The 25,746-nt window shown below is 38.7% G+C and overlaps 3 protein-coding genes across 3 annotated transcripts; 2 read left to right on the top strand and 1 right to left on the bottom strand.

The window, feature by feature from the left end:
• The first annotated feature begins 109 nt into the window (after positions 1-109).
• On the top strand, positions 110-12,502 carry zbed4 (zinc finger, BED-type containing 4). Its single transcript, XM_053509043.1, has 2 exons — positions 110-477; positions 8,131-12,502. Exon 2 carries the CDS (start codon positions 8,278-8,280, stop codon positions 12,067-12,069), a length of 3,792 nt encoding a protein of 1,263 aa, XP_053365018.1. The 5' UTR covers positions 110-477; positions 8,131-8,277; the 3' UTR covers positions 12,070-12,502.
• A 645-nt stretch (positions 12,503-13,147) lies between these two features.
• On the bottom strand, positions 13,148-18,084 carry alg12 (ALG12 alpha-1,6-mannosyltransferase). The gene is made up of 9 exons (XM_053508210.1): positions 17,839-18,084; positions 16,721-16,853; positions 16,454-16,627; positions 16,108-16,299; positions 15,914-16,016; positions 14,631-14,855; positions 14,328-14,497; positions 14,169-14,244; positions 13,148-14,073 (listed from the first exon to the last, which is right to left on the bottom strand). Exons 1-9 carry the CDS (start codon positions 18,067-18,069, stop codon positions 13,836-13,838), a joined length of 1,542 nt encoding a protein of 513 aa, XP_053364185.1. The 5' UTR covers positions 18,070-18,084; the 3' UTR covers positions 13,148-13,835.
• Positions 18,085-18,869: 785 nt separating this feature from the next.
• Positions 18,870-25,479, top strand: creld2 (cysteine-rich with EGF-like domains 2). The gene is made up of 10 exons (XM_053508274.1): positions 18,870-19,203; positions 19,319-19,401; positions 19,604-19,714; positions 19,822-19,913; positions 20,002-20,178; positions 21,727-21,825; positions 21,975-22,058; positions 22,347-22,442; positions 22,549-22,689; positions 25,132-25,479. Exons 1-10 carry the CDS (start codon positions 19,075-19,077, stop codon positions 25,209-25,211), a joined length of 1,092 nt encoding a protein of 363 aa, XP_053364249.1. The 5' UTR covers positions 18,870-19,074; the 3' UTR covers positions 25,212-25,479.
• The last annotated feature ends 267 nt before the right edge of the window (positions 25,480-25,746 follow it).

Raw genomic sequence — 25,746 nt, 5'->3', positions numbered from 1 at the left:
CCCTGCTGGCGCCTTGGTGCCCCTGAAAGAGACCCTTCAGGTCAAGAAACCCCGTATGTTTGCCTTCCTAACCTGATAAGATTGTGCTTCCAACACTGTTCTAAATAAAGCGCCCTATACAGCCACTGAGCATGGCCAGTAGGCATGTCTGTTCCGTAAGCACTGACTTAGAGTTTACATACAAGGCCCGGTTACCACTACGGTTTCGCTATGTAACGCAAACGATTAGTTTTTTTGTTATTGTTTCCTTTCTTTATTGCCCCCCTTCGCCGCCATGTTGAAAGCCCTCATACCCTCATGACGTCACTGGAGCACGTTCCTTCCGCCCGACGCTGAGCGGAGCTGCAACTGCTGAGTGTTTAAGCTGCACTGGAGACAAAGCCACGAAAATAATCACCTCGCTTCGGATCAATCAGACGTGTTTATTTACCTTATTAAACAACTTCTGGTGATCACGTTACCCCCCGTCAGTTGAAGGTAAGTGAGTTGTTCTACCTTTTTTCCAGATGAGACTTTAAACGGCTGTAATGAAAGAAGCAGTGTGGGGTTTCGGTTAGATCCAGTTCTCTGGCTGGTTCTACCACCACCAGGATCTGGTTCTGCCCCGCCAGGCAGGTTATTGCCCCCTGTGATGTGGGCCGCGCTAGCTAGCTAGTTAGCTTTAAATATGCCCTTGTTCTGCATTGTATTTCACTAACCCTAATTCAGCTTAAAACTTAACCTCATTGAACTGAGGACTTGTAATGTCAGGCTGATGGATGAAGTCTTGCTTTGCTTTAGTTGCTCTGTGTGTCAGTCTGCTCTTAATCCATGTGACAGTGCAGTGGCCAGAGTTAGCTTCAACCATTAGCTCGAATAGGTGAAATGTGTTCCTCTAAGCTAACAGGCTAACTTGCTACTCCAAATGATAATAATAATAATTATAATAATAATAATAAACTTAAACTATCATGTAGTACAGACCATATTGCAATCTTTATGTATATATATTTTTATTTTATTTTAATGTAAGTTATTATTGACTGATTAATAATGACTTTGGACGATTTTAAAGTTATCCTAAGCATTTTATTTTTTATTAATATATTATCATCACTACTACTACCAACAACTTTCCATCAGTGCTCCTCTTGTGTATTGTCGGTTAGAAAAGCGTTAAATTCGATATAACGGCCGTTTAATTTTACAAACTGTTTAGACACCCACACAAACACTAAATAAATAAATAATATCATATAAAAAGACGTGGGTTTGTGTTGGGCAGCGAAAACTTATGAAAACATTATGAAAAAGCGTGTGTGATTAGCTCTCTGCTCATACAAACATAAACAGCAACACGGCTAAGCTAACGTTAATTCATTTCCCCGGAGCTGAGCTTATTACGTCTGAAGCCTTTTCCGTGCGCTATTCTGTACATCTAATACGCGTTATTACGCGTTTATTCCGCATATCGCTGCCCGTTGTGTTTTATTATTCACGCTTTATTGCTTTTGTTTCGGTGTAACTCGAGTAGGAACACACAGAGAGAGAGAGAGAGAGAGAGAGAGAGAGAGAGGAGAATAGTGTACTACAGTTCCGGGTTAAAGTAGGCAACACTGACAGGCAACACTTACACCATATGCAGGGTTACAGCTCAAGATTTAACATCTCGGTACTATAAGGGTTAAAATATGCCTCATTTATTTTAATATATAATCTTAACTAAGATAAGAAATTACAGTACAGATATGTTGTTTATAATCTAGTTCTTTCTCTTCGGCTGAGTGCAGAAATCTGTTTGTAGTACATTACATTTATATAGTTGCACAGACACTATTCTGTGAATCAGATAAGTTCCAGTGGAAAAAGTAAGCATCTGTAGGTGCAAGACTTGACTCAGAACCATCAGTAATGATGAAACAACCAGGGTTAGTTGTCCTGGTTCACAGAGATCCACTGGCATGACAAAGAAGCCTGTTTGAGCAAATTATTTTAATTGTGCTTATTAAATTCTAATAACCAGACATTATTAAAGGACAAGCGCGTAGTATTTTGTGTTTGTGTGCATACACTGGCCAGCCATAAAATTATGACCACCCGCCTAATATTAAGTAGGCTCTGGCGACCATAACAGTGGTGCACAGTGTGTTCTGATACCTTTCTATCAAAATCAGCATTGAACTCCTTAAATTGATCTAGCTCTTTTATTGGACCGGACTTCACAGGCCAGCCTTCACTCCCCATGTGCATCAGTAAGCCACCTTTTATCAGTTCACTGGTTTTCCTTCTTTGGATTACGTTTGGTAAGTCTTGACCACTGCAGACCAGGAGCATCTCATAAGAGCTGCAGTAATATATTCCACCCACTTCCAGCCGCAACCAAATATCGAAAAAATTGTGATGGCTAAACACCTGAGTCAGGGCAAATCCAAAACCTCATGTCTTGTGGGTTGTTTCTTTCCAGACTGCAGCGCTTAGGACATACAAAAAGTGACTGTCCGATTCGATAGAAGCGCTACTGTAGCTCAAATTGAGGAAAAGGTTAAGGCTGGTTTCAGTAGACAGTGTCAGAACACCGGTCATTACTATTTTGGGGCCAAAAGGGGTTTTACTCAATATTAGGCAGGTGGTCATAATGTTGTGACCGATTAGTGTGTGTATATGTACACACACGCACAAAAACACCCACCAGTACCAGGTGCTCAGGCAAAATTTGAATTTATTTTTCCACATTTTGGAACAAAACAGTGTTTTTTTTTTTTTTTTCTCTCTTTCTTCTAAACTATGAAATAATGGCAACCATATAAACCAATAAACATATGGCATTAAGAAATTGAGTAAAAACACCAAGAGTCAGTTGTTATTTTATGATACAAAGGTCAGCTGTTCTGGAATAGTTCCTGCAAGAAGTATTGTCAAGTGCATTTTTAAAACCCTTCAAGCACCATGATAAACCTCATGAAGACCGTTCCAGGACAGCAAGACCAGAACTTAAACCTGTATATTTTGGATGCCTTCAGCGTTTTTACAATGTAGTATGAAATCAGAAAACACTGAATTTAGAAAGTGTGCCCAAAAATTTGACTTTGTGTGTGTATTGATCTATGACTGACCAGGTAAATGCATAGATCTGATTGGGGAGAACATGCTGGTGTTTTATAACAGCAGCTTTGACAGTAATACCAGTTGTAATTAGAATTCAGTTCAGTTTACAGTTGTATATAAATGTGCTTTCTCTAATACGTTTTTTTCCATAACTACAATTTACAGAAATTTACACCACCTCTGTGGTTGATGCTTTAGCCAAATAATGTGACACGATTATTTACCATTTTATGGAACGAGCCTCAGGTCTGTCCATTCTAATAGCCAGTAAGTTTGTAAGATCTCCATCTCACAAAAATTTTTAGGAAAAAAAAAACTTTGGAGGGGACTGCGTTATCATCACTCATTTCTTTTATATGGTAAACTATGCTTTGGTTTTATTACATCAAAAGGGTATGGAGTGGGTGATTTTTTTTTTTTTTTTTTTTTTTTAATTATATATAAATAAATAAATAAATAAATAAATATATATATATATATATATATATATATATATATATATATATATATATATATATAAAATGTCCCAGCTTGTTAGGAAGTTAAGGTCAGCCATGATATAGAGCCTTTGGAACAAATATAGTTAAGGGCAGTGAGGGGCATGAACCCTTGATTTACTGTTGTCACTACTGCCCATATGCAAGTCTATGCACAAATCTAACTCTCCACAGATAACAAACATAAGTTATGGCATGGTATTATTTAATAAATATGAAATTGTTATAATTGTCATATCTATTCAGACAGAGGGATAAAACAATTTAGGGCCATTCAACCCACATATGTATTTTCCCCCTTGTGCCACCCAAGCAGCTCTGACCCATACACACATGGACTCCAGAAGGCCTCTGGAGGTGTGTTGTGGTATGTGGCACCAAGATGTTAGTAGCACATCCTTTAAGTTCTGTAAGTTGTGAGGTGGACCTGCATGGATTGGACTTGTTTGTCCAGCATATCACAATGGTATTAGTTTGGATTGAGATCAGTGGAATTTGGACGCCAATTGAACACCTTTTGAAAGAGGCTAAAGCCATTAGGAAATACCAGGTCATTCAGATCTTAATCCAGTCGAGCATCTTTTGGATATGTTGGATATATACTCAGCAAAAAAAGAAACATCCCTTTTTCAGGACTGTGTATTTCAACAATAATGTTGTAAAAATCCAAATAACTTTACAGATCTTCATTGTAAAGGGTTTAAACAATGTTTTCCATGCATGTTCAATTAACCATAATCTATTAATTAACATGCACCTGTGGAATGGTTAAGAACTTAACAGCTTACAGAAAGTAGGCATTTAAGGTCACAGTTTTAAAAACGCAGGACACTAAAGAGACTTGTATACCGACTGTGAAAAACACCCAAAGAAAGATGCCCAGGGTCCCTGCTCATCTGCGTGAACGTGCATTAGGCATGCTGCAGGGAGGCATGAGGACTGCTGATGTGGCTAGGGCAATAAATCGCCATGTCCGCACTGTGAGACGCCTAAGACAGCGCTACGGGGAGACAGGAAGGACAGCTGATCATCCTCGCAGTGGAAGACCACGTGTAACAACACCTGCACAGGATCGGTACATCCGAATATCACACCTGCGTGACAGGTACAGGATGGCCACAACAACTGCCCGAGTCACACCAGGAACACACCATCCCTCCATCAGTGCTCAGACTGTCCGCAATAGGCAGTCCGTGAGGAGGAGATGCACTGCAGTACTTCAAGCAGCTGGTGGCCACACCAGATACTGACTGGTACTTTTGATTTTGAGCCTCCCTTCATTCAGGGACACATTGGGAAACATTTTTAGTTTATGTCTTATGGTGTTGACTCTTTTAGTGTTCATACAAATATTTACACATTAAGTTTACTGAAAGTAAAAACAGTTGAAAGTCGGAGGACATTTCTTTTTTTTTGCTGAGTACATGTCTGATCCATGGAGGTCCCACTTCACAACACAAGGTTTTTAAGGATATGCTGCTAACATCTTGGTGCCATATACCACATCACATCTTCAGAGGTTATGTGGATTTCATGCCTCTGTGGGTCAGAGCTGTTTTTATGGCAGAAGGGGGATGTACACAATATTAGGCAGGTGGTTTTAATGTTATGGCTGAACTCTCTTTCTCTGTGTGTGTGTTTGTTTGTGTGTATGTGCAGTATATAAAAAAATCTGGATTTGGCACAACATGTATGCACACTCCTTGTAAAACAAAACTAAATCAAATGTTTAAGTAGTTTATATTTCCTCATTAGGTTAATATGGCCATGATGCAAAATCCTAATGCATATAAGTTTAATTCAAAGCTTCCTGTTAGTAACTAGCTCAACAAGCTCAGAACATAAATAATTAAATTCTTAAAAATAAAAATAAAATACACTACTGCTGCTGCTACTGAGAATAATATAAAATATTGTAATAATATTGATTCTGTTATTTCAGTGCTGATGCAAGTGTGTTGACTCGTGTGTTTACTTTACACACACACACACACACACACTCGCGTGCTCTCTGTACAACAAGCACCATTTCGAGAACACCAGAGAGTCAGCAGGCTGTTAAAGAAATTGTGATTTTGAACAGATGTACACCAAGGTGGAAAACTTAAACAAAAGTATAGGTATGATACAAGCTAAATTGATTGGAGTTCGAATTTCGCTGATAATCAGTACTTCTCTGCTCTGTGAAAGTAATGTTGGAGGGAAATTAGCTGATGTTAGCTAATTATTTAAACGCATTATCTGCCTCAGTAGCAAGCCATAATATTTATTTAACCATAAATGGAGACTTTAACTTTTTGGCATAGAGTGATCTGGTGCACTTGTAGATGTGATATCATATTTAAAGTATCACCTCCTCTGGCAGCCAGCCTTCGCAAGCACATCTTCCTCCAGATGACCTTCCTCCTCCAAGCTGTGGCATCTGTGTTTTTTAGAATAAAAAAAAATTCCCATTCAACCAACTTCGTCTTTTTTTAAAAAGGGGAAAAGTTTGGGGGTTCACCAACCAGAGGTGGAGGAGGAGAGATTCCTGCACTTTCTTTTCTTAAGAAATCGTAAGCATATCAAACCACAGGAACTTGTTTCAAACTGCGGTATACCTTGAAACTGAACACCGCCCCATAATTTCTGTTATTGTTATTTTTTTTGTTAAAGCATCCTTGGCAGCAGTGCCAACCTCAAGTCTGATTGTGAATGATGCTACAAGCATGGCAAACCTTTCTTTCTGAAGAGTCTCATTCTTTTTGTCGTATTCGTTCTAGCTCAGCCAGGTTGGATAGGTGCAGCCACTTTCAGCCAAGTTCTCTAGAAATGCTCGATTGGGTTCCAGACTGTGGCTAAGCCACACCAGAACTTTCAGTTCATCAATCAAACATTATTTATATAGCACCTATCCTTTAACAAGTAGTTCCTAGGTGACTAACAAAGTTCAACATGTGGACAAAAATTGTAAAATTAAATCATAAAATACACGAAAATGACATATGTAGCAAGAGATTTCACAGAGTTGCAGGGACGGTTTTACTTGTATGGTCATGCTATCTGATATAACACAAGTGAGTGGGTACCCACTTAATTCTGGGTCCTCTCATGGTTTCGTCTTATTGTCATCTCAGGGAGTTTTTCCTTGCCACCGTCACCCCCTTGGCCTGCTCTTTAGAGACAAACTGCTAATTATAGTCTATACTTTTTTCCATACATGTGATAATTTCTTTCCATAAATTCTTAATTCTGTAAAGCTGCTTTAACATTACCATTGTTAAAAGGATTATACAAATAAAGTTGAATTGAAGACGCTCCTGTGTTTCCTTGGCCGTATGCTGTGGTTCTTTGTCTTGTTAAAATGTTAACTGTCGCCACAGCCTGATAATTAGTATTTTTTTTTATTTTTTACTCAGGATAGCTCATATATGGGTGCATCCCATTTTCCCTCTATACTGACTCCCAGCCCTAATAGGCTCCCAGTCCACAGCATCATGTCTGACTGTATGGATAGTTTTGATAAGGTGTTGTGCAGTGCCTGATTTCCTAATTCCAAATAGTTATATTTTTGCGCCATCAGACTAGAAGGTTCTCAGTTTGGTTGGGCAGCCCGATCTGGGCAGACCGTTGGTTGTTGCAAATTTCTTTCATTTGAGAATTATGGAGGCTGCTGTGCTCTTAGCACTTTAGTGCTACAGACATTGTCAGGTATCCTTCCTCAGATCTGTGTCTTGGCACAATCTTGTCTTGCAGGTCTATAGAAGCATCTCACAGGCTATTGATGGGAGTAAGATGCACCAGAGCTCAATTGCAAGTGGCATAATAAAGCATCTGAAAGCTTATGTAAATGGGATATTTCAATCTTTATTATTTATTTATTTTAGAAATTAACAAGACACTCCCAGTACATTTAAAACTGGTGTATTGTGTATAGAATGATGATGGAAAAAAAAAAAGTTTTTAATCTATTTTAAGATGAGTGTAAAACATAAAATAGGGAAAACTTGAAAGGGTCTGAAGACTTTAAACACTGTATATTTGGGATGGTTTCTATAGAATTGTTTCCTCCATACTGCATCTTAAACTAAACCTTTTAAAACTCAGTTAAGTAATTTTTTTTTTATTCTGTTCACTTCTATTGATTTATAAAACTCAAAATAGCAAATCGACAAGCATGATCAAAGTTAAGTGCCCACATGATTTTGGAACCACAAGCATCTTGTTGCCAATCAAAATTAGACTGTACACAAAAATGCTTTGGTAAATATGGTGAATTAGTTTTCCAATATATCTGCTCAATCCAATTACTACAAGTATTTAAATAGCCCATAAAGTTTAATCCTATATTAGATTTTACATTTCACATGCAGGAAAAGGACAAATTTGTTCTGAATAATCATGATCATTTAAAAAAAATTCCGATGCATCATACATGTGTTAAGCAAATTAGAAACCTAGAACTGGGGCCTGGTCTGTTTAATAAATAGCTTACATTATAATCATCACTGAGTAACTGACTCTTTAGTTGAAACATTAGTTTTAATTCTCTCCCCTCTCTTATTTACAGAGTAAAGAACTCTCCTAAATGGACATGTTTCCTGCGTCTTCATCATCCGGATTCGAATTTAATACGCTGCTGTAGCCATTCAACTGGATGTTTAAAGAGACAGCCACACAGATGACACTGGAACACTCGACAAGCTGCTTTCATTAGATGAAGTATAGTTTCTTAGCAGAATTTCAGTCTGCTACAATGGAGGCGGAGGAAGGCCTTTCGCAAAACACTGACGACGTACACTCTGAACACAATGGTTCTGTGGAGAATGACAAGAGAAAAGAGGTCAAAAGCACCTGTTTAAAAATCGAGGGGCAAGACGGTTATGTTTTTAAGTCATACAGCATGACCCCTCATGAGGTTTCACTGGCAAAGAAGTCTTCGCCTGCATCCTCGCCCCTGCAAGACACACTCAATAATTTATCTTCTCAGGATGATGGACATTTAGAAGATGGTCCAGAGGCCGAAACCTGCGATAAGCAGGACGGTTCATCTTCTCCAGCCATTTCAGATGATACAACTCAGACTACTGAAACAGAGAAAGACATTTCAATAAACGACTCAAGTGTACATATCAAAGAGGAACCAATTGAAACGGGTGAAAGTTCTCAGGAGGACGATAAGTTATTCTTTGATGGGGCTGTAGGCCCCTTTGTCACTAGAGGTAATGATGATGATTATGATAACCTGCTGAGTGGCTACACAAGTACTCTTTACGATGTTGCAATGGATGCGGTCACACAAAGCCTTCTGACGTCTATTCGAAACCCACTTAACCCAAGAAAAAAATCTCCTGCATGGAACCATTTTTTCATATCTCCTCGCGATAGTACCAAAGCTATCTGTATGTATTGTATGAAAGAGTTCAGTCGGGGTAAAAATGAGAAAGACCTCAGCACTAGTTGTTTAATGAGGCATGTGCGAAGGGCTCACCCTACTGTACTTTTGCAAGACAGTGACTCGCCAAATACTTCATCTAATTCTGCCTCATCTCTAATACCTCCTGTGAAGTCACCAAATAACGATCTGGCAGCTAACAGTAAATCCAACTCAAACAGTCACACCTCGCCATCCACCTCTACAGCAGAAGCAGCAGATGTAGCATCCAAAGAGTCCCTGCAAAAAGTCAAGCCAAAAGTGGAAAAGAGTGCCAAGGCCGACTCTGGCGCAGCACCATCTCCTCATTCCATTAACAACCACAGTGATGATGCCATGGACATCGGGTCCGATTGCTCAGGATCTACCCCTAAGAGTGCAAATTCACGAAGGCGTTCAGCTGTGTGGAAACACTTTTATCTCTCTCCTGCAGACAGCTCCAAAGCAGTTTGCATTCACTGTATGAATGAGTTCAGTCGGGGTAAAAATGGAAAAGACCTCGGGACAAGTTGTCTAATTCGCCACATGTGGCGGGCCCATCGAGACATCGTCATCGAAGAAAACGGACAAGGTTCGACAATTCCCCCACCATATACAACACCGCCAACACTATTATCACAAACGCAGATGCAGGAAACTGTACAGATAAAAAAGGAACCCCCTTGTACCTCTTCATCCCCTGAAACCATGTCAGATGAAGTGCCCATGGATGACCGTGAAAATATGGATTTAAAAGAGGAGGTAAACGATGCCTCATATCACTGTGGACAAGACTCTTCACTGAACATGTCTTTTGGTTTCAAAAGTGAAAGTATGCAGCTGTCATCCTCCCCAGAAAATTCTGCCGAAGTCTCGAGTCTAGCTCAAGAGCCAAGCTCAGTTTTCCAACAAAACAAAAAGATAATGAAGAGAGTGAAATCTGAAGTATGGCACCACTTTATTGTATCCCCAGTTGACCAACTCAAGGCTTTATGTCGATACTGTCCGTGCGTCATTAGCCGTGGCAAGCGTGGAGACTTCGGCACAAGCTGTTTGATGCGCCATCTGATGAGACGGCATCCTGATGTCCTAAAGAACCAAAAAAGCACAAGTGACAAAGCAACCTTACCTCAGTCACTCCATAGCACCCTCGCTGCAGAGGAGGACGTGTCGTCAAACGCAACGGACAGCCCTGTCGGCGAGAAGAAACAGCACAGGCAAACCATTTTCAGCAAAAAGACTTCAAAGCTGTGGAATCACTTTTCTTTTTCTTCTGCAGACCCCACAAAGGTGGTCTGTTTGCACTGTAACCGCACAGTAAGCAGGGGGAAAAAAACAACCAACCTAGGCACTAGTTGCTTGTTCAGACACATGCAGAGGTTTCATGGGCATGTGCTTGAAAATAACAGTAATCTCTCAGGTGATGTTTCATCAGCTGAAATTCAAGTAAAACAGAAGCTCATGGATGTGTCTGCGTATGAGGAGAATAATGAGAAATTTGATGATTGTCACCCAGTTGCCAAAAAGATCACCAAACTCGTTGCTGAAATGCTTGCACTCGATCTTCAGCCATCAGCTGTGGTGGAAAACATTGGTCTGAACCGATTACTGGAATACCTCCAACCACAGTATTCTCTTCCTTCTTCATCATACTTCACCAGCACTGCAATCCCGGAAATGTACGAAAGTGTAAAAGAGGTTGTCCTTACACACCTCAAAGAAGCTGAAAGTGGAATTATTCATTTCACAACAAGCATATGGGTAAGCAGCCAAACGCAGGAATACCTGACTCTTACAGCCCACTGGGTGACGTTTGAGTCTCAGGTCCGACCTCAGGGGCAAGATTTCCACTGCTCAGCTTTGCTTGGTGTTTCCCCGATCGACTGTGATTATAACATGCTTAGCATACAGAAGCAACTCGAGTACCTTTGGAACACCTGGATTGTTTCCTCAGGCCTGGAGCTCGGATTCACAGTCACTGATAATCAAGCCATCGGTAATGTCCTGGAGGACAATGCTCACACGCTCATGAACTGTTTTGGTCACAACATAGATCTCATTATTAATGAAGCCATAAAGAGCCAGAGGATGGTACAGAGTTTGTTAAGCATCGCACGGAAGATCTGTGAACGAGTACATCGTTCAGCAAAGGCAAAGGAAAAGCTGGCGGAACTTCAAAAAGCCTATAACCTGCCTGAGAATCAGTTGATCCAGGATGTTCCATCCAAGTGGAAAACCTCATATTTTATGCTTGAAAGGTTAGTTGAGCAAAAGAAAGCCATTGACGAAATGTCTTTAGTGTGCAATTTCAGGGAACTTGTAAGCTGTGATCAGTGGGAGGTGATGCAATCAGTTTGCAACGCTCTGAAACCCTTTGAGGTGGCCTGCAGGGAAATGAGCAATCGAACGGCCACGCTCGGCCAGGTCATACCGCTCATTCATATCCTTAACCGCAAGATAGACATGCTTTTTGACGAAACTATGGGTATAGACAACATGCTTAAATCTCTAAAAGAAGCCATGGTGACCAGAATGTCTCCCACACTTCATGATCCACGTTATACATGGGCAACAATGCTGGATCCTAGGTACAAAACATCACTGTTCACCGAGGAGGAAGCTGAGAAGTATAAGCAGGAGCTCATACGAGAAGTTCAGAGGGTATCCATGTCTTCGTCTGCAGAAACAAAGCGTCCGTTGTCTAACGGGTGCACTGAAGACCCAGCTCCGTCTAACAGTTCAGCCACAAACAAGGACAACCTGTGGGCACTGATGGATGACATTAGACAAAAGATTAAGCAAGATGACCGACCCAAGTCATCTGAGCTTGCTGTTCTGGAGTATTTGGAGGAAGATATACTTGACCAGAGCTGTGATCCTTTGGACTATTGGAATCTCAAGTTGTTCTTGTGGCCTGAGCTTGCCAAAGTAGCCGTACGCTATGTGGGTTGTCCACCTAGCATTGTACCAGCAGATACACTGTTCAGCACATCAAGTGTGAACTGTGCCCTCAATCAGTCTCGACCGTTGCTAGAAAATCTTGAAAGACTCTTATTTTTAAAGGTCAACCTTCCTTTGATATATTTTCAGTACTAAGAATGTTTTTTTTGTGTGCGCGCGCAAAAGACTTTCTTAGACCCCAATGAACCCCGACCAAGGACCAAATCACTTCTGAGATGGCCCTTTAAACTTAATACTTTACACTGAGGTTTAGATTTGGTATCTAGAATATGTTAAGTTAAATAAATGTTTTGTATGCATACTACTGTTCAATGCTTGATAACTGGAGTTGGTCTTCTACCCAGTGAAAAGTGTTTTCAGGGAGCGAGTGAGCGAGGGTTACTTAGATTTAGGAGTTGGGGTGTGTGTGTGTGTGTTGCTGTACACTTTTTATGGCCAGATATTGTTTTTTCCTTCTCTCTCCTCGTGCCTTATACGAACTACTTCAGGTCAAATTGCTGTATATATTATTTGATGTGCAACAATGTTTTTGACTTCTGATTTAATGAATATGTAAAATGCAAACCGATGCTGAATACTGTTTTTATATATAAGAATACATGACCCAAAAAGAAATGCTGTGACTGAAAACTGTTTAAATGTCTTTAATTTAATTATTTCATTGTGATATTATGAATTATGGTACTGTCCATTAGAATTAGTACTTTTTTTAAACTTGGAAACGAAAATATTATGTAAAATGGTGTTGTAATTTCAGGGTGAGCAAATTAATTTCTCAGGCACAATTTTCTTCTTCTTTCTTTGGGTATTAAATTATGGATCAATGTCAAGATGTACATTTTATAAAATTATTTCCAAAAAAAATAATTTGGTATAGAGTCGGACTGAAACCATGCAATTCTGGTGGTTATTTGTTAATAAAATGTTTACCCTTTCCTTTTTTTTTTCTTTCTTTCCAGCATTGCATAATTTGCAACATGAATCTTGTTTTAGATTAGTGAAGCAAAAGTGTGAGCTTTCCTATTCTTAAACAGGAAACTTTGTGCCAGTAACAGTTTGTTTTCACTCTTTGGAAAGGGAAGTGGTGAGTAGATGACCAAGCCGTTACACAACCCAGGTGGCTCGTGGTAGGCGATTAGACTTACAAACCAGTTTTTCTTGAGTGTCAAGACTAGGTGCAGTGTGGCATCACGGTCTCTGTGTCAACACCATGTTGATAAAAACACTCTAGGATGCTCTTTATTAAAAAAACACGCATGTGTTTATTTAGCAGAGAAAATCTAATTTGAGAAATTTGTGGCATTAACCATCTATAAGAAAAAACATCAAACATTGAAAGGAAATGTGGACTTGTGTGAAAGCAGAAAAAAAGGTTAAAATATATTTTTTTTAGTATGGTGCTTTTACAAAATCAGTCATATGTCCCTTGTAGTCACCTGTAAATAGTTAACATATAGCTGCTATTTTTTCTTTATTTAACCAAAAACATAGAATCCTACTTTTCCCACAATATGGCTAAAATTTCAGTGCTTCCATAACAATTTCAGGGAAACTGCACTCATCTTATATGTGATGTAATATGTGCTCATCTAATATTTAACATTTCCTGTTTAGCACACCAATTTTAAGGTCGAAAATGCAAGGAGCACGAGCCCCCGCCAGAACATGACTAATGTAAAAATAAAAGAAGATGATAAAGATTTCAGAGGGTGTCAGTTAATATCAGAGATCAAAACACATCTATGCAACTCTCGGTCGATCCAGATTCATACACTGATTAGCTCTGCTGCTGTTTTTTATTGGAGAAGAAAAAGATGATTGTTATTCTAGTACATTTTTGAGTGATAACTCGTACCAGCATACTCGGATTTTTTACGAACACAAAGTCCTGAACTTCTGCATCAGCTAGGCTCATAGTGTGTCAGAGTCTGGAGAAGGACAAGCTTGTTGTTAAATTTAATGCTGAGTGGAGGAAACTGTGACGCTTTGACCAGCAAGCGTTCATAACCCTGGATGAAGATGAGGGGTTTGTGAGAACCACTAAGTAGGGATATCAGTGTTGTGTTTGCCTCCATCAGTACATGCGAGTACGTCTTCATAAGTGGATCTGTAGGTGTCAGATCTTCTCTCTTGTCATACCTTTAAAAAAAAGATTTGTATGCTTCAAATACATACCGATCCATATATATAATACTGTAGATACATATTGCTTTTTAAAAAAAATCTTTACTCACCTCCACTTGCTATTCAACTCCAAGAAGCGTGAGACGCCTGTCTGTGCAGCAAGTACATCTATGTGCAAGTTCACATCTAAACAAGAAAATAGATACAGATAAGGTACCAGTATTGATGTTTGTTACAATGTTTTTTTTTCAATACTAGAAGGAACATACCCGAATTAACCGGCACTAATGCGTGCAGTTCCTGCATGGCTTTGCCTCCTGGGTAGTTGTGGCGTGAAACGTATAATGAAACGGTCGAGTAAACACCATTTGCCACCAAATGGACAATTACAGCGACAGACCCGATTTTATACAGCCATGACTTTTTATAGTTGTTTAAACTGAAAAAAGAAAAGAAATAAAGTCTCGTAATCAGGCACAAGCATTACACCATGTAACATTATGTTCCGCTCATTAACAAATAATGAAAAATGTACACACATCCTACTAAGCAAATGGTCAATTGTTACTTACATGTAGGCACTACCACGCGCAGCCACTAAGTTAAAGATGGGGAAGGTGTAAATAATAAAGCGAAGTTCCTTGTGTGGCAGGAAAGAGTACAGCAGGATGAAGCCTATGACGGGTATCAGCAACTTGTGCATCCGCTTGTCCAAAAGTCCAAACGGGACAAAGACGATAGTGGCGCCAAGAGCACGAGGAATCGCAGAGTAGAAATACCAGAGAAAAGGGGAGGTTTACTGAGAGGTGGTTAAGAAAATACAGGAGAAACATAACGAATGCATCAGTGTTGGTGGCAACTGATGATTCAAATACATACAAACTTGTGCTCAATCTTCGTACATGGATTGCCATCACATAATTATTAGCAGCATATAGTAAAATTCACTATATTCTCCTTTGGTAGAATTTGGCTAAATAAGCTCACAGAAAACATGTTCATGCTATCTATTTTTTTATCAACTTAATAAAATTATTTTGCTTTGGAGTAATTTGTTTCTATCTGAAAAATGAAAACCTGTCATCTAACATAAACAAAACTCACACATTCAGGGTACAGTAGGAAATATTTTAGAAGTATAGATTTTATAGTACAGTATATTTTGCCATATAAAATTGTTTATATTGTGCAACCAGATAAATTAACCTGAGCTCTGGAAAAAGCCAATGGACTTGCTGATGCTGGGTTTTTATATAAATTGACTGCCCTGAATCACCTGAATTTATCCACTGTCTATAGCGCCTATAATGTGTAGGGTCTTGGAGCCTGTGGCAGGGGACTTGGGGCACAAGGTAGGGTGCCAACCTATTGCCGGAAATCATATTTATTAATCATATTTGGAAATGTCAATTAGCCCAAAATTCATGTCTTTTTACTATGTGAGAAAATTGGAGTAACCACATGAAACCCACCAAGTACAGACAGACCAGAAGCGAGATTTACACCCTGAATCCCCCTTACAGTATATCCAGCTTTAAACAACAGATATTTTGAGAAAGCAGCTTTTTCTGACATCTGCATGTAGACTTATATTTAGATCTTTAAGGAGTAAGCCAGAGGTGACAGCAGCAAGAAAAAAAAAATTCCTGAGATGACATGAGGAAGAAAGCACTAAGAGGAACAAGACTCAAAAGGGAAGCCATCCTCTTTCGGGTGACTCCAGATGAATCTGGTACTATTATAAATTGTTAATATTTCACAACTGCATACTGTAAAGTCTTAATATGTATTTGCTAGGGGAAATGCAGTAGGCAGAACAGAGTTTTTAACTGATTTTAGTCACAAAAAGGATATTCCCCAGTCGGAGCTTTTGTTCAAGATGGTGTTGTACCAAAGGACATAGCCTTCAGGCCACAGCAGCTTCCTCCAAAACACAGAGTCAACACCAATTGTGAAACCTACAAAAAAAATAAATAAAAAAAATGTATGCTTACTGCACATAACAACGATGTGAAAAACCCAAGCCCATGCATTCAAAACAACACTCACCCAGTGACAAAATGCCAGCTGGTACAGCATAATAAAGCAACTTTTTAATACTGAGCTTCCTGAATAGCGACATCAGCAACATGAGTCCAAACAGGAGGCAGAGCTCTGAGCGGAACACGATGATAACAAAAGCAGAAAGCATGATGAACGGACCATGCCTTTGGGCCATCCAGGATGTAAATGCCAGCAAAACTGTGTAAAAAAAAAAAGGTCCGTTAGAATCATATCTAGCTTTTCTGTATCCCTAACAAAACAACATGTTAAAAGTAATGTGTACTTTGTTCTACATAAACAAATTCTCATAACATACATATTTCATTGATATTATGTGCATGTGTACACACACCTATAGGCAGAGCAAACACATTTGGTAAAGTCCTTGTGCTGTAAAACATCAGATGGAACTGCGAAGTGCACATAAGACAGAAAAGGCCGGAGACCAGAGAGCCAAAATGTTTCCGCACTTGTTTCTGCATGTGCCATAGACTCAGGCAGACGCACATTCCCAGAACACCACGCACTGTGGGGAACACAAGATCACTCGCATGGCAGTGAGCTCAAAAAATGTATTGAAAAAAGCATTAATCAGGTAATCCTTTGAAGACAAGCTCACCGATAATCTGTGTGTAAAATTTTGAAGCCTCGAGGTAGGAGAGTAAAGCAGCCATAGGTGTGCTGAGAGCAGAGATGAACAACGGCCCAATGAAGGTGCGAGGAACGACACCAGGGAATTCATGATGATCGTACTGAAGAGGAGAGAGCACAGATAGCTGTTGTAACACACCTCAGGATGAGGGGACTTCTGATGATGACCATGGAAATATGCAAACATGACAGAATTCACATATACAGACAGACGTGTGTCTATATAGTGTGGGCAAAGTGAAACAACTTTCAATCACACAGCCTAACATATTATAACCTCTATAAACCAACATTACTAATTTTAACTAAATCAGATATATATATATATATGGCAACAGTGGAATATATATATATATATATATATATATATATATATATATATATATATATATATGATAGATAGATAGATTTATTTTTAATTAGGGATAGGAATCACCAGTCACCTACTGATACGACATCACGATACCTAGCTGCCGATTCGATTAAAATTGCGATTTTATAAGCATAATTATTATTTCAATACAAACTTAGTAAATAATTCACTCCTACCACACGGAATGTAATTGTGTACCACCTGTAGAATTATGAAAAAACTATAATGTTTTACCTCCTCAAATGCCCTCAAATCTCAAAAATCAACTTGACAGTGGGCACTTACGTGAATCGCCACAAAAAAAAGAGTGATTCATAACAAAATCGTTTTTTCCCCTCCATCTGTCATATACGGTCTTATGTTTAATTAATCACATAAAAATCTAAATTGCAATATGGCCCTGTGCAATTATTTAATTGCAAAAGGCTGCAATTTATTACAGGTACTATATGCATAGTCAACAATTTATCAATAATTCAAGCACTTTTTAAAGAAACATATTTTCAGGTGATAAATAAACATTGCCAAACATACTCTGATGAGATCATTTGTCCAGTTGTTAGCCTAGATAAATCTATTTGTATACAAAATTATACATCTTATCGTTACATATCGCAGTTTATATCAATATTCTAGCAATATGTTTTAATCGAATCGTCCAGCCCTAAATTCCATTTACTATACGTATGAAAAGTATGTTTGAAAGTTCTTACCTTTTCCAAATCAAATCTGTGATAAAGAATATCATGAATGGCTTGCAAATTAAAGCTTTCCTCGACTTTGGTAAAAGGGCACACGAGTAAATGCAGAGAAATTACGGATATTAACAAAACAAACTGGGGGACCTGGGAAATGCTTCGCTTCCGCGCCATGCTGGACGAAAGAGTTAAACTGCGCATGCGCGCCACAAACCTGTTCGCCCAGCTGGCCCTGTACGTCACCATGTCGGAAATGAACAGGTTTTAAACCACGTCTTCTATACCTGAATTTCTGAATAAGTCCGTGTAATGTAAAGCACTTATTGGTCTTGTCGTTAATTTTTTTTTCGTTAGCACTTACATAAGGTTGACATAAGGTCTATTTCAGGAACTGTACAATTTGATTACGCGGGGTTAAATCAAAGACCTGCCCCACATCCGGGTATCCGGGATCATCTGTTCATTCTGATTATGGGATTTGTAGTTTTCATGAAGTTGGCACATGTTGAAAACTGGGTTTAATGTATATGATCAATAGCGAAGTTACAGAGACCGATATAATCGAGGTAAATGTGACATGATGTTACATTATAAATGATATAACATTTAACCTGGTTACGAAAATTAATACGTTCATAATAAAATTCTGTATATATATATACTATTACTATACTACTAATATATATCCGTTTGGTTTGTCATTTGTCCTGAATATTACCTGAAAATGTCCCTTTAATAAAAATGTAATGTACCAAACCACACAACATGGAACAAATGTAAATAAATGTACATACTGATGCTATGTAAGCTGTTATTATGACCATTGTTTTTTATTATTATTATTTTAATCTCATTCATCATTTTTGCAGAAAGTGTACAAATCCATATTACTAATATGACAAATCCAACGCCTCACACACGGTTTGAAATAGAAGGCCCGCGCGTGGCGGCATCCGATTGGTTCTTACTTTAACTGACAGTGATGACCATCCAATCAAAACAGGCCACAATCGTAGCAAGGGAACTAATGCGGAAGTGGAGCAGTGCTAGTAGCCGGCATGAGAATTGTGAAGCTTTGCATATCCGTCAGTATACATAACAGTCGACTAACGGGTAAACTTTTCTCATGATGATGAAAGCTGCTCGCTGACTCGGGTTCGATGTTGTGGCTTTGTTCGCTTTCCTTCCTTTATGGTTAATTTTTAATTATAATGATTTTTGGAGTTTGGTAGTTCACCAGATGCTTTAAACATGACATTGTCGGGCACGATCAGTCTGTTTTTGTGTCTTGTTTTTGTTTTATTCTTTGGATCTGGCAATGCAAAGGATATTGAATCTCTGTGTTCCACTTGTAAACAAATAACTAATAATTTTAACAAGGTAGGTCCTGTGCTCTGTGATCTCCAAGTGCAGTTGTTTTGAATGAGAAAGTATAGGCTTTAGTTAAGTCACTACAATAATCAGTAAATGATGGCTGATGTTTTTATTCACGTAGGGGTTTGAAAAAACGGCAAAGAAAAATTTTGGTGGTGGAAATACAGCTTGGGAAGAAAGAAAGCTGTCAAAGTATGAGACCAGGTCAGGCTGAATTAACTTTATATTTGATTAAACCTTTCCTTAATGCAGATCTTAAATGTTGAGTTTGCAAGCATGCAAAGTTTGTAAAGGTGCTCACTTGTGTTTTCTCCTGTTACCTGTCATGCATTGTTTAAGTGCATTGTTGACATAGTTCTGCATGCTGTGACATCCTCGAATGACGGTGTCTGTGGTGTGTTTCCAGTGAGATTCGGCTGGTGGAGATTCTCGAGGGTCTGTGTGAAAGCAGCAGTTTTGAGTGTAACCACATGGTAGAAGAATACGAGGAGCACTTCGAGACTTGGTGGTTCAAGAGGTCAGGATGGGAGATCCGTCTCTGGAAGCGTCGTTTGTTTAATTAATGTTAATCTGGAATCTTAGCTTGCCGACGGTTTTACTGTAATTCCTGTAAATTGTTTGCAGGAAATCGAAGCATCCAGATTTGCATAAGTGGTTTTGTATTGAAACCATCAAAGTGTGCTGCCCCAAAGGAACATTTGGACCAGATTGTAACTGTAAGTCAGACAATTGTTTTTGCTTTGTTTAGTTTATTTGACTTTTCTTTGTTTAATATTAAATGATGCTTTGTTAAAATTTGTTCAGCATGCGTAGGAGGATCTGACCGACCTTGCCACGGAAACGGTAAATGTGATGGCGACGGGACGAGGGGAGGAAACGGAAAATGCACTTGTGACCGTGGATATAAAGGAGAGTTTTGCCTGGACTGTGCTGAGAGATATTACAGTGAGGAGAGGAACGACACCTTCTCCTTGTGCAAAGGTAAGCAGCACAGACTATGGAGGGATTGTTAATGCCAGTGGAATCTGGTCATGATAAGGTATCATGACTCCTGAAATATAACCCAGACAGACTTATATAAAAATCTTTGTAAAAAGAGAATTTGTTTTTTTATACACTGGATCCCATTTTGCCTTCAGAACTGCCTTCATTTTTAATGTCATTGATTCAACAAAGTCCTTAGAGACTTTGGTCCATATTGACATGAGATGCTGCAGATTTGTCCGCTGCACATCCATGATGCGAATCTTCCGTTTCACCACATCCCAAAGGTGATTTATTTAATTGAGATTTGGTGACAGTGAAAGCCATTGACGTACAATAAACCAGTATGATGTGATTCCCAATTGGTATTAACGGCCCAAAATATGGCAACAAAATATCCCTCATTTATCCCCCAAATATCCACCATTACACTTAAGGTAGGAAGTATCCATGCTTTCGTGTTGTCAATGCCAAATTTTGAACCTACCATCTAAATCTAAATGCAGCAGACAGCGAGACTCCTCAAAACATGCAATGTTTTTTCACAGTTTTTTTTTTTTTTTTTATTGTCAATTTTGGTGAGCCTATGTCAATTGTAGTGTCATTTTTCTGTTCTCAGCTGACAGGAGTGACACCATTGTGGTCTTCTGCTGCTGTAGCCCATCTGCTTCACTGTTGTGTGTTCTGAGATTTTGTAATCAATATGTTATTTGAGCTACAGTTGCCTTTCTATCAACTTGAACCAGTTTGGTAATTCTCATCCGGCATCAGCAAGCCATTTTGGCTAGGGAACCTACTGGATATTACTATACCTACTAGAGATGGTGTGTGTGAAAATCCTGGTAGATCTGCAGTTTCAGAAATACTCAGACCAGCCCTTTTGGCATCAACAGCCATGCCACGTCCAAAGTCATTTAAATAATTTTTCCCTACATTCTGATGCTCAATTTGAATTTCAGCAGATCATCCTGGTCATGTCTACATGCCTAAATTCAGAAGAGTTGCTGCCATGTGACTGGCTGATTAGATAGTTAAAAGTGTGTATATATTGATGTGCATCACAGTTATGACGCCTAAATGCTGTAACTATGCATGTGCTACACACAGCAGTTTTTACTAGACAAATTTATTATTGTGCAATCTTTTCACTATAAGGAACACGCAGGTGTGTGGAAACACTCAACATTTAAAGTAAAGTACAGTGTAAAATTAATTATCATTATAAAAATAATATCTAAAATTCTAATTGTCAAAAAAAAAAGCATGTTCCAAAAACAGCAGCTTGAACATTTTGTTAAAAAATAATTTGCTCCTACCACACAGGAACACATGCTGTGTCAATAGTTTAGAGCGGCAGAAGAGCGACAACATTTTACAACATCAAATGGCAACACGTAGATCAAAGATTTCAAATTAATTTTACATAACATAATTGTCGTATACACCTGAGCTAGAAATTTATTCACCTCTTTATAAACACTTTGCATTCGGATTTAATTAAATTTTCAATTGTGTACTGTATCTGGTTTGTGATCCTGCTTGCAGATTGTCACTCATCTTGCACGACCTGCACTGGAGCCACTAATAAGGACTGTGAGGAATGCCGAGATGGCTGGGAAGAAGATGAAGAAGAAGCATGTGTTGGTGGGAAACATTCTCATTTTATACTTTTCATGCATATTTTATGGGTTATGTTGTGAACTTTTTATCTGTGCTACCATTCCAATGTCCTAATGTGATCTCATTTCTCCCATGAGTTTTGTGGCATTTCTTTTGTTTAAATGTGATTTCAGACATAGACGAGTGCTCCAAAGATCCCCCTCCATGCAAAGACAAAGAATACTGCCTCAACACGGATGGCTCGTATTCCTGCAATGGTTAGTAAACACTTGTTCAGGTCTTGATATTATGCACAGAGCTGTGATTTATGATATGACTCCTTGCCACATTAATATGGAGGAAATTACTGAAACAACACTTTTTTTTGCTTTCTTAACTAAACCAGTGGTCAAACAAAACGAAGGGAGGATTAAAAAAAAAAAGTGCGGGGGGGTGGGTTGGATACAGAATGTGAAAAACCCGCTTTCTTCTAGTGGTATTTACTTTCATTTTTCACCAATTTTTCTGATTCTGCGTTTACCGTGTTTATCTTTTCTGTACCACAGTGTGTGACGGCAGATGTTCAGGCTGCAAAGGCCCTGGACCTGGAAACTGCCTGTCCTGTGCTGAAGGTTACAAGGACGAAGAGGGCACCTGCACAGGTACACACCAAAGCCGTATAAGTGTGTTTGTTTTATGATTTGTAGATTTGATAATATTATTAATCGTTACTTGTAAAAAAAAAATTTTTTTTTTAAATTCCCTCAGACGTGGACGAGTGCGAGCTGCCAGACCCAGTGTGTACGGAGGAACACCAGGAGTGCGTCAACACTAACGGCAGCTACAAGTGTCGGTGCGCAGGAGGCTTTGAGGAACACGATGGAGTGTGTGTTGAGCAAGCAGAACCAGGTATTTGCTTACTCTTGTATTTTAGGTCTAACATGTGTGTCATGTTCATTTCAGTTTTCAAGCCAGGGTTAAAAGATTTTTAAGGACACAGGAAATAGTGTAAAATGTAAAATATATATATATCTTGCGCCTTGTTTATGTTAAGTTGAAATTCTTTTGGCAACAACCAAATACACTCCCTGTTCGGTAATCAGAGAGTGAATCACAGATGAGAAATCGGAAAAATGGATTGGATAAAGATGAAATTTTGTTTCACTCATACCACGTCAGCGCTGTTCCCAATAAGTTTGATGTGTCACATGACCCTCTTCCTATTGAAAAAACAAAAGTTGGATCCAATATATATACACACACACACTACCGTTCAAAAGTTTAAGGTAACTTGCAAATTTCTTTGTTTTTGTTTAGTGATTTATTTTCTACATTCTACAACAATACTGGGGATTTCAAAACTATAAAATAACACATATGGAATTAGGTAATTACGTAACAACAAGGAAAAACAACAGTTAGTTGTTATTTTAAGACACAGAGGTCAGCCTTTCAGTAATAGTTCTTGCAAGAACAGTATTGTTAAGTGCATTTGCAAAATCCGTCAAGCACCATAATGAAACTGGCTCTCATAAAGACCATCCCAGGAGGGCGAGACCAAAACCTACCTCTGCCTCAGACGAGAAGTTAATTTAGAGTTATCAGCCTGAAAAATGACCAATTAACAGCACCTCAGATTAGAGGCGTTATGAAGTCTTTACAGAGCATAAGTAGCAGAAACATCTCACCATTAACTGTTCAAAAGGGATTAATGCATTTTCCTTTACAATGTAGAAGAAAATAAAAATCTGTAACAATCATGGAGTTAGAAAATGACCCCAAACTTTTGAAGGGTAGTGTGTATATACTGTGTTCCAAATTATTATGCAAATTGGATGTAAGTGTCACAAACATTAAATGTTTAGTTTCTCATGGATGGTATTGTATCTTAGAGCTCTTTGGATCACTGAAATTAATCTCAGACACCTGCGATAATTAGTTTGCCAGATGAGCCCAATAAAAGAAAAAGTACTGAAGAAGGTGGTTCCACATATTAAACAGGCCACAGGTTACGAGTGATATGGGAAAGAAAAAGGATCTCTCTGCTGCTGAAAAGTGTCAAATAGTGCAATGCCTTGAACAAGGTGTGAAGACATTTGTGGCTGATTCAGAGCACAGACAGGTTCGTGCAGATAAAGGCAGAATGAGGAAGGTTTCTGCCAGACAAATTCATCAGATTAAAAGAGCAGCTGCTGAAATGCCATTGCAATACAGCAAACAGATATTTGAAGGTGCTGGTGCTTATGGAGTTCCACGAACCACCCCTAACCAATGCTCACAAGCAGAAATGGTTGCAGTGGGCCCAGGCATACATGAAGGCTAATTCACAAACAGTATTGTTTACTGATGAGTGTCGTGCAACCCTGGATGGTCCAGATAAATGGAGTAATGGATGGTTGGTGGATGGCCACCATGTCCCAACAAGGCTGCGACGTCAACAAGAAGGTGGCGGAGTCATGTTTTGGGCCAGAATCATGGCGACAGAGCTGGTAGGCCCCTGTAGGGTCCCTAAAGGTGTAAAAATGACCTCTGCAAAGTATGTTGACTGACCACTTTCTTCTATGGTACAAAAAGAAGAACTGTGCCTTCCGTAGCAAAATCATCTTCATGCACGACAATGCACCATCTCATGCTGCAAAGAATACCCCTGTGTCATTGGCTGCTAGGGGCATGAGAAATGGCCACCATCCTCCCCTGACCTCAACCCCATTGAGAACCTTTGGAGAATCCTCAAAAGATCTATAAGGGTGGGAGGCAGTTTAATTCAAAACAGCAGCTCTGAGAGGCTATTCTGACAAGAAATTCAAGCAGAAACTGTCCCAAAACTCACAAGTTCAATGGATGCAAGAATTGTGAAGTTGATATGAAAGAAGGGGTCCTATGTTAAGATGTAACATGCCCTGTTAGGATGTTTTTGATTGAAATAGTTTTTGATTTCAGTAAATATGACCTCCTAATGCTGCAAATTCAACAAAAGCCCATTTTCAGTTCTTTACAACCTTAAAAATGTTTTAACTCTGTTGTGCATAATAATTTGGAACAGTGCAATTTCAATTATTTATTTTTTTTAAATAAATATTGTTATCATTAGGAGGTTTGTTCAATAAAATTCAAATTATATCCTAATAGTTGATGACTAGAACATTATACTGACTGTCATTTATATTGACTAATTATGAAAATGAGAGAAAGATATCATTTGTGTAATAATTTGGAACGCAGTGTGTGTTTATATATATATATATATATATATATATATATATATATATATATATATAAATTTTCCTTTATTATTATTACTTTTCTCATATTTTCTGAGACTAAATTTCTCTTTTTATTGTGTCCTCATAGACAGTCAGGAAGAAGGACCTGCTGAGGATGATGAGAACACCAACACAGAAAACATTTTAACAGAACACCAAGACTTGTGACCTGTTGCGGCATTTCTCGAGTTAGCCACTAGTCGTCAGTAATGGCTCTGAATATTTTGACCACCATATGGTATTTACTGTACATACTTGATGAACTGCACTTGCATACCAGCGGAACATGGACAACTCATTACTCTGGGCCAAAATAGGATGATGTCAAACCTTAGCACTGCTGCTCATGAAAAAAATCTGTTGTCTGGTTTTAAATTTTTTCCTTCTATTATTTGTTAAGTAAAATAAAGTCACACCACATTGTCTTTTGTGTTCATTTTGCAAATGTTTGTCATTTTGTTCTTTGTCAGTTGATTGGTTTGAGTTCTGACAATTTGTGGGGTTTATAGTATATTGTATATGAGTGAAAGAAAAACAATGTACTTGGCAAAAAAATTGTATGCTTCAGTTTTTCCCAAACCTTCCTGACCGGCCACAAATGCACTTAGCTTCTTTTTAAAACCTGTTCTCAAAATTGCTTTAGAATTTTTTTTTTTCTGAAATAGAAGGGCAGGGTTGACAGTTGCTATGTATCAGAGCATTT

The sequence above is a fragment of the Clarias gariepinus genome, chromosome 12 (assembly GCF_024256425.1).
Source record: "Clarias gariepinus isolate MV-2021 ecotype Netherlands chromosome 12, CGAR_prim_01v2, whole genome shotgun sequence".
NCBI lineage: Eukaryota > Metazoa > Chordata > Actinopteri > Siluriformes > Clariidae > Clarias > Clarias gariepinus.
The sequence above is the reverse complement of the archived record's forward strand: the minus strand, read 5'-3'. Positions and strand labels throughout refer to the sequence as shown.

Coding starts and splice junctions, on each gene's coding strand:
- zbed4 (XM_053509043.1), top strand. CDS start 8,278: ATGAAGTATAGTTTCTTAGCAGAATTTCAGTCTGCTACAATGGAGGCG.
- alg12 (XM_053508210.1), bottom strand. CDS start 18,069: ATGGTGACGTACAGGGCCAGCTGGGCGAACAGGTTTGTGGCGCGCATG. Junction 16,854..17,838: donor ACAGATTTGATTTGGAAAAG/GTAAGAACTTTC, acceptor TCTCCTCTTCAG/TACGATCATCATGAATTCCC. Junction 14,245..14,327: donor ATTAGTGCCGGTTAATTCGG/GTATGTTCCTTC, acceptor TTTCTTGTTTAG/ATGTGAACTTGCACATAGAT.
- creld2 (XM_053508274.1), top strand. CDS start 19,075: ATGACATTGTCGGGCACGATCAGTCTGTTTTTGTGTCTTGTTTTTGTT. Junction 19,914..20,001: donor ATTTGGACCAGATTGTAACT/GTAAGTCAGACA, acceptor AAATTTGTTCAG/CATGCGTAGGAGGATCTGAC. Junction 22,443..22,548: donor CGAAGAGGGCACCTGCACAG/GTACACACCAAA, acceptor AAATTCCCTCAG/ACGTGGACGAGTGCGAGCTG.